At 30.0% G+C, this 9771-nt stretch overlaps 1 protein-coding gene across 1 annotated transcript; it reads left to right on the top strand.

Annotated features, from left to right (window-relative positions):
• Positions 1 to 268: 268 nt before the first annotated feature.
• On the top strand, positions 269 to 1141 carry LOC133034110 (uncharacterized). Its single transcript, XM_061109130.1, has one exon. The coding sequence runs from the start codon at positions 269 to 271 to the stop codon at positions 1139 to 1141; it is 873 nt and encodes a 290-aa protein (XP_060965113.1).
• The last annotated feature ends 8630 nt before the right edge of the window (positions 1142 to 9771 follow it).

Here is a 9771-nt window from a genome sequence, read left to right as displayed (position 1 = left end):
CGACGACACGTTCTTGAAGATAAGGTTTGGGGGCACAATGCTAGTTGCTGTAGCGTACGATGCAAATAACCAATTGTTTCCGATTGCCTTTGCAATTGTTGACAGTGAGAATCATGACTCTTGGAAGTATTTCTTGCAGAAGTTAAAGGAAGCGATTGGGGAGGTTGAAAATTTAGTGTTTGTATCGTATAGGCATCAAAGCATTAAACATGTTGTCTAGGTTATTTTCCCCGAAGCATGCCACTGTGCATGCTACAAACATATTTCTATGAATGTCACCCACAAGTTCAAGACTGATGTATGTAACACGCAAATATGGCTGGCCGCTTACGTATGGTCGAAGAGGGAATGTGATAGACATTTGCAGGTGCTTCGACAGATGGATCCTCCCATCGCTGCTTATGTTGACAATATAGGATTAGAAAAATGGGCTCGTCCTTATTGTGTAGGAGACAGGTACAACATCATGACAAACAACGCTGCAGAAAGCCTTAACAACGTGACAGAAGAATTCCGGGCATATCCAATAACTACTCTAGTTGAGTTCATAAGGTTCACACTACAAAATTGGTTTGCTAACCGTCTCGAAAAGGCAAGTAAGTGTGTTACCCCTTTGGCAACTCATTTTGAGGAAGATTTGATAAAGCAACACGAGGATGGTAGACGTAGAAGTGTCCTACGTAACGGTGCACAATTGTTTAATGTTGGAAGAGGTGCTGACGGTTCTGACTTTGTAAAAGGCGGTGATGTGAACTTAGTTGAGAGAACATGCACTTGTGGCATGTTCCAATTGTTGAAAATTCCTTGTCCCCATGCATGTGCCGCAGCGCTTACTCAGAATGTCAGTCTCTACGCTCTGTCATCCCCCTATTACACAAAGGAGACGTGGAAGAATACTTACGATGCAACAATTAATCTTGTCGGCGAGGAGGATGAATGGGTGCTTCCAGAACACATGCAGAACATAAGAATCGGTGTACCAGTGGAGAAGAAACCTGTAGGTCGTCCAAGAAGGAGCAATGCAGGAAGAACACGGACTAACCGATTTCCATCGAACGGTCAAAAAGTCAAGGAACCACGCAAATGTTCAAACTGTGGCGCATTGGGACACAACAAAGCTACATACAAGGCCAGGGTTTGAGCATCATTTTCGTTTTTAAATTGCATTATTATTATTATTATGGTTTATGACATGTTACTTGTAGTTTTTTATGTATGACTATGTTTTATCGACATTATTTTCTGTGTACGTGGTTGTTTAACGACGTATCTTTGATTTTGTATATAATTGTGTATTTCACGACACTTTGCGATATGTAGCGACATTTTTGCGATATGTTTGGAAATTTAATTTATTCTGGACAAAGTCGTAAAATTGCGACGTTTCACGATTATACTGGCGACATTATGCGATATAGGAAGAACTTTTATTAATTCTGGAAAAAATTGAAAAATTGCGACGTTTCACGACTACAGTAGCGACATGTTGCGATATAGAAAGAACTTCTATTAATTCTAGAAAAAATTTAAAAAATTGCGACGTTTCACGATTACTTTTGCGACATTTTGCGACATAGATGGAACTTTAATTCATTTAGGGAAAAGTCGATATCTTGCGACGTTTTACGATTACATTAGCGACATTTAGCGATTACATAAATTACAACAATTAAAATTCTTTGCCATGTCGATGAGCCTTGCAATATTTGCATAAAGATCCAGGCTTCACCTGTTTACCATTAAAATAACCTAACTTGCAGCGACGACAGCCTTCGGGGAACCCTGGTGGTGGAGCCGGCCATACACCTGTTTTGTTAAATTTTTTTTCAAGTTGTAGTAACCTCCACTCGTTCATAGCCCGTTCATTTTCAAAACGTTTCATGTCGTCTAGCACTTTTTGCATTTGAGGCGTAATTTTCCCACAATCAAGCTCCTGCTTGATCTCTTCAGGAGTAAGAATCGGGTATTTGCCCTTGTTCCTTCTAGTAGACATTGCTAAGAGAATTATCTTGTAGGGGTAAAAATTAAGAAAATATGTAACTTATGAAATAGAAAATTGCTTTTATAGACAAAACTAGTAGTTGGGAAGGTGGGATAATAAATGTAAAAATTTAATTACACAATTGTACACATGTTTGTCATGCACAAAGCAATCTGGGCAATTTTTGCGATATGTCGCGACACCAAGCGACATGTTCACGACATAGTGAAGTAGTTGGTTAGGCGGGATAATAAATGTCACAAATTAATTACCATTTAATGTGGAAACGTCTTTTGTTATCGATATTAGGCGACATATTTGCGATATATTATCGACATCAAACTGAACAGTCAAAACACGATTTGTTATCGACAATTTAACGACATATTAGCGATACTTTATTGACATGCTACCAAACACTCAGAAACAAATTTTTTTCGACATTAAACGAAATGTTAGCGATGTTGTATCGACATGTAAGTAAAAATTTTAAACTTGAACACTTTTTGATATTAAAACGACATATTAGCGACAATTATCGACATATAAACCTGTACAGATTTAAAAACAACTATGCAACTATGTTTGTACAATTGTAATGGAGTTCTGAAAATACAAAAAAATTACAACCCTTGTAGCTATTTTACCACGTTAAATTTTGATAAAACAAGTTTACACACCACCGATCTCTGAACATTTTCATGTTATCATCTTTAATGTTCTCCAAGGATCGATTCAGCATCAGTTGTTCGATGTACTCAAGGGCATATAGCCCGCAATCACCACTGAAAAATTAACAACAAACACATTTAGAGACTAAAATACATTTAGAGAGCAATGGCAAAGGAAATAATAATATACTATATTAATAATTACCCTGTTTTACTTTGGGGAACCACCTCACTTGGCATGCGTTTAGCATGCATTGATCTAAGTTGGCTACTGTCCCCTAAGTCCACATTCAGAATGTAGTTGTTGACTTGATTGTAATAGCCAGTTGACCTCAGCAGATGTGGAAACAGCTGAGTCCAAGGTAGCATGTGTTGGGTTTTATGCCCTAAATAAAACTCATTTCAATATAATCAGATTTACTTATTAATATAGATCAGAAATAACATTTAATGTTGCATGGTTCACATGATTTATTTCATGATTATATGTACATAATATATAAATTCATCTGAAACCCTTTTCACATACTTGATCCTGTTTATTGTGTCGTCAACACATTGGAAAGTAAACATGACTATGTGAATAAAGTTTCCTAGATTTATCAGACATAGGGTTTTACTGATATGATAATCTACAACAGAGTTTACTTGCATTTGGAGAAGTGCTATGTTCTTTCCAGAGCATTGATTAAAGTAAAGCTCAGGTTGGATGCATGGAGTATGCATCGGAGGGGACCAATATTGAACTTTGACTTAGATTTATTAACTTACCGTAATATCTATTCAAGTCAATATCGCCTAGTTGATCCTAGATCAAATGATCTTAATCCTGTTATGATTAGGCTCAATCTCGAGAGGCTATTCGTGTTCTTTGATTTGTTAGTTAAGCCTACTTTTAGGTCAGGGTCATACGTACATTTTGGGAACACGGTAGTGCAATTGAGTGGGAGCGCTAACATAAACATGGAATTTATAGCTTCTATCTAGCGAATAGTAAGCAAAGGATGATCTCCTTTGAGCTAAACGAACATAAATGGTGGAGTACTCATTTCACATAAGCTGAAATATCATTTATACGGGGTTAAGTGTTTTAAGGAATAAATACATTGTAGGGTGTAACGGTAATCTAATCCCTTTACAGTGTAGATCATTCATATAGAGGATCATTGATCAAATTAGGATTATAACAATGGATAACTAATGATGCGTCTATATGGTGGAACATATAGAGCATTCTATATACTGAGAGTGCAATTCTGAGTTCTATGCGTGGATTCAACGAAGAATTAATAAGTTAGTGAATTTTAGTGCTAAATTCTTGATCTACTTATTGGAAGCTCGGTTATATAGACCCATGGTCCCCGAACTAGTTGAGATAATATTGCTTGTAAGAATCATATAATTGGTTTTGATTAATCAATTGTAATTCTCAAATTAGACTGTCTATTTGTGAATTTTTCACTAAGTAAGGGCGAAATTGTAATGAAAGAGTTAATAGGGGCATATTTGTTAATTATGATACTTTGTATGGTTCAATTAATAAATATGATAAATGACAATATTATTTAATAATTATTTATAGTTATTAAATAGTTAGAATTGACATTTAAATGGTTGAATTAGAAAATTGGCGTTTTTGAGAAAATCAGATTCAGAAAAGATAAAACTGCAAAATTGCACAAAGTGAGGCCCAAATCCACTAGTATAGGGCCGGCCACTTTTATAGGAATTTACCTCTGATATTTTCATTATTTTAATGCCAAATAATTCAAACCTAACCCTAGTGGAATGCTATAAATAGATAGTGAAGGCTTCAGGAAAATTACACTTAAATTTTCTATTTTTCCTTCAGAGGAAAACCTGAGCGTTCTCTCTCCCAATCTTTGGCCGAACCCACTCTCTCTCTCTTCCTCATTGAGATTTCGAAATTCTTAGTGTGAGAGTAGTGCCCACACACAGCAAGTGATACCTCAATCATAGTGAGGAAGATCGTGAAGAAAGACTTTCAGCAAGAAGGAGGTTTCAGCATCAAAGATTCAGAGAAAGAGATCCAGGTTCAGATATTGATAATGCTCTGCTACAGAAAGGAATCAAGGGCTAGATATCTGAACGAAAGGAGTCATTATATTCTGCTGCACCCAATGTAAGGTTTCCTAAACTTTATATGTGTTTATTTCATCGTTTTAGAAAGTTCATATTTAGGGTGTTAATCAACATACTTGTGAGTAGATTTAAGATCCTGGTAAAATAATTTCCAACAACTGGCCTCAGAGCCATGGTAATTGATTTACTTGCAAGAAATTTGGACTTTGAAACGATTGTTTGATGTTTTGGATGATATCATGTTGTATTGAGTGTTATTTGATGATTGATTGGTGTTTGTGAATTTTCGTAAAAAATAATTGAATATCTGTTTCTGGAATTATTTTTATTGGATAGTATGGAAACAATTAAGCAAGTTACTTTTTTACAGAACTCAATTTCAATTTAATTTGAATTAGTTATGATTTTTTGAAGATTCGAAAAAATCGGAGTTGTGCTGAAATTTTCCTGCGATCGCGAAAACTGTCCGTACAGTTCACAATTTTTTCGTTTTTCTTCGATTTTTCATGCTTTTTCATGGAATTAACTTCCGATTTTGTGTAGTTCTGTATTTATACATTTACTATTCCTAATTCAATTCTAATTATCATTATAAATTAATTTAATATTTTTTTAAAATTTAATTCAAGATATTAGTGTAATTTGAATTTAAAATAGTTAGTATCTATCTTATTTGCTTAATAATCTATCTTATTTTTAAATTTGATTATATCTTATCTTATTTTTAAATTTAAGGTCAGATTTTAAAATTTTAAATTAATTTTTTTTTTTAAATAATTTGACCTTATTTAAATTTAAAATAAGATAACTATAATCATGTAATTTTAAAAAGGTGTAAGATATTTTGCTAACTTTTAAATTTTGTTATTTTATTTATTTAAATTACATTTAAAATCTGAAAAAGGTATTCATTTATCTTTTTTAATTTTTTATTTAATTTTATTTATAAAATAACATCTAAATTTAAAAAGTAGTTAGCAAATTTTGAAATTATATTTAGGTTGGTTGAAACCTAATTTTTCAAAATTGTAGGTTTAATTTTAAATTTAATTTTTTTTTTAATTTCAAATTTTTACAAATTTTCTTTAATTTTTGAAATTTTTTTAATTAATTATTTAATTTCGAAATTAATTATTTAATTTAAAATTAAATAAATCCTACATCCAACTATCCAGCTAACCTTGTTGCAGGAGTATGTGTTTTAGCTTGTTTGTAAGTTTTCAAAACCTATTATTACTTGATTGCAAATAGCCATGGTTACTTTTTTCCAGATCTAATGATCTGATGGCTCCCTTGGTCAAGGAAATAATTTGTAACAGGTATATTTACAATCTTCTTTCATCTGTGTATGACCTAGCAACATGATAGGACCCATCCAAAGTGTGCCTGTGTGAGCCCATGTGTTTAATTTCATTATAGATGCATATAGGTTGTTGTTGCTAAATAAGTTATCATAGTTCTTGATAGATTTTATTTAGGCCCATTTAGATTTTGGGCCTATTCAATTAATAACAGTTGTTCATTTTAAGGTTAAATTCCTCTCTTTTGGGCCTTGTGTGAGAGTTGGGAGCCATAGTAGTGGGTACGACATACTGAACCCAGCACCCCCTCACATAAACCACCCCAATTGTGAAGGCCCATTTGTCTGATTTGAATGACTGTACTAGGTTAATTAAACTAGTTTAACCTAATAAAATTGATTAGAAACATAATTAATTTCATTTATTTTGAAATTAATTTAAGAAAATCATAGTTTAAAGAATTTTATTCTGAGCTAAACTATGTGTGTTTTCTTGTATTTAATTAAATATAGAATTATAACCATCTAGATTCTTTCTGAAGCTTAATTTAAATTTTTCATTACATATTCTTATTTAAGTTGATCTCTAACTAATTAATTTAAATCTGAATATCTTTTGGATTTAAAATTTCAAAATTAAGTTGAGGAATTTTAGGCATTGGTTATTAAGATTCTTTAGATATTTTTTAAGTTAATATCTTTTCGAATATTAACTTAAAATGGAATATTTTCAAATTAAGTGGTTACAACTTAATTTTTGATATTTAATTAAATTTAAATTTGAAAATATTTTAAGTTCTAGATTTTTTCTAATACAACTTAAATTGGATATTTTTTTTCAAATTTTGTGGAAAAGATACTTAGTCAAATAAGATATTTTCTAGATAGTTATTTCTAGACTACTTATTATTTCTAATATTAAAATAGGAAAATATTATAAATTGTGAAATTAATTATTTAAATAATTAATTTTGGTACAATTTATTTTAAGTTTATTTTTTCCTAGTATTAAACTAGAGATTAATAATTAAGCCTTCTCTACACTTAATTATTTATTTCTTGAATTTAATACATTTAATTAATTTGAAAATTAAATATCTAAGTTGATTTTCATCATGATACTTAAATATTTCTTTTTCATGACACTTAATTAAATAGAAAATTATTTTTAGTTGAAATTTATTTTTTCAACTAAATTTAAATAATTTTCAAAATGTATTTTTTCTTTATTTTATTAATCAAATTTCGAAATTGCATTTCTTAAATGCTGGAATTTCGAATTTTATTTGAAAAATAGATTAAAGTTGTAAATTATTTATTTTAATTTTGGACCAACTTAAATCAATGATTTTTTCATTTAATGATTAATTAAAATAAATGAAGTAAAATATATTTTTCTTTATTTTATTAATCAATTTTCGAAATTGCATGTCATAATGCAAGATGATTTTGAATTTATCTTGAAAATAGATTAAGTTGTAAATTAATTATTTATTTTAATTAATTCTTGGATCAACTTAAATCAATGATTTTTTCATTTATTGATTAATTTAAAATAAATTGAATTAAAGTATATTATTAGAAATTGAATTAATTAATCAAAGGAAAATCTAGATAGATGATATTTTTGCTTGAAGTATTTTTCTAGTGTATTTAATTAAATAGAAAATTAATATTTAAGTTGATTTTCATCATCATACTTAAATATTTGAAATTTTTCTTATATATTTAATTAAATAGGAAAATTATATTTTTTGTTGTAAATTAATTTTATTAATTAATTTTGGGCCAACATTAAATTAGAATAATTTTTTCAAGATTACTTTTTTATTTTATCATGCATTTTCGAAAATTGTGTCCTTGAATACTTTAATTTTTCGAAATGCAATATATATTTATAGAAAATTAAATTTGAGTTGTAAATTAATTTAAATTAATTTTGTAACAACTTAAATTGAATATTTTTCTAAATATTTATTGGAAATTATTACTAAGATGGAAATAATTCATATTATTTTCATATCCATCTAAGTAAAATTTATAAATATTAAATTAAAATTTATATTTAGAATTTTTCATTCTAAATTGGAAATTTTAAATAAATATATATTTAAAATAAATAGATTAAATAAAGAGAATCAAAGAAAATACAACTCACTTTAAATAATGAGCTTGATTATTATTAAGATATTCGATCTCCATTGTTGGTCTTACAAAAGTTAAATGTTTTCAATATAACCTCGAGACGCTAGACTTCGTCCCCCTATGGATGGTTATTCGTTGAACGCATTTAACACCGTAAAATCTCATTTGATAAGTGTTTTGTAAGTTTTCGTCTCTATTAGACTCTCCCCTATGGTGACTACTTAGAGATAAACTTATGAAACATGAAACAATGGTGGAAGCTCATAAAATGAGAATAACCTTGACTCTCGCCTACCGGGACAACGTTGGATTCTTATTTTGATCGAATAAAAGGTTGCTAAAATGGTTTCTATTTTAGATGAGCTGACAACTCTATTCAATGAATGATACTTTGACTCTTGCCTACCGGGACACTGTATCAGTTTGTTGAAAACCTTGGAAATTATTTAGGATTGTATGTTTTAGTATTTTCACTGGTCATTCCTACTTGCTATATGTTTAATAATTTCTAAATTGTGTATGAATTTATATTGAACCATGTTAATTTCTGTTATTAAATTGTAGTTTAATTTCGAATCTTCATTGTTGGTCTAACATGTTTTTTTATCTAATGAGATAAATCCCTAATGGATTTTCACCATTAGACATACATAATAGTGTAAGATCTCGAAAGATAAATATTGTATATGCGACATCTAGCTGTTCATCAATTGATGACACCTTAGACTAGTATCTTTACGATATGAAACAAGAAGATTGTATGAATAAGATTACTTTGACATTCGCTAATCGAAACATCGTTGGATTCTTATTTATAAACGAAATTATCCTAATTCCTCTTAGCTTATTCATTTCGAATTAGCTTCAAAACATATCATTGGATGAATGGTCTATAAATCATTTCATGTCATTCTATATTTTCTCTTAAGAAATTAAATGACGCATATGATTATAATCCCGAAATTCTATTCCCAATTGATATAAATCCTCAATCTTAGAAATCTCCTACTTGTATGGGCAAATCTGACTTAGAGTTTGTATTAGTAGTGCTGGTCCAAGATAGAATTACTCATTATATTTGGTATAAATTTAAGTCTTTGACTTTAATTTTAAATTCCAAACAGAAATTTTCTTATATTTCTAATTCCAGAATACAATACAGTTACACTTTCTCAAGTGTTTAATATCCATCTTCTATTAATGGATTAAAACTGTGTGGAATATGAGTTAGGTATTCTGTGACCAGGATCCACTTGCAGTATTCTAAAAACTCTTTGATGTAACTAAACCTAAGTCATCAAAAGACACTACCACATTTTATTAATCTATGGCATTTGTATCCTGTTCATAGTGGCTTTGACAAGATCAATCTCTGCAAAGAGTTAATATGCCTATATCCACTGAAAGTAGTTCATCTCATTCGCAGATGGATGTACATTCAGGGGTGGATATGAGTTTTTCGTTGTATTCTTAAAACGATCACTCTAGATTATACCTTATGCAAAGAAATTTGAAATATTTGAAAAATTTCATTAATTTCTAGCAATGGTTAAAACCATTAAGGTAAGTGG

Source organism: Cannabis sativa, chromosome 2, assembly GCF_029168945.1.
Source record: "Cannabis sativa cultivar Pink pepper isolate KNU-18-1 chromosome 2, ASM2916894v1, whole genome shotgun sequence".
Classification (NCBI taxonomy): domain Eukaryota; kingdom Viridiplantae; phylum Streptophyta; class Magnoliopsida; order Rosales; family Cannabaceae; genus Cannabis; species Cannabis sativa.
The sequence above is the reverse complement of the archived record's forward strand: the minus strand, read 5'-3'. Positions and strand labels throughout refer to the sequence as shown.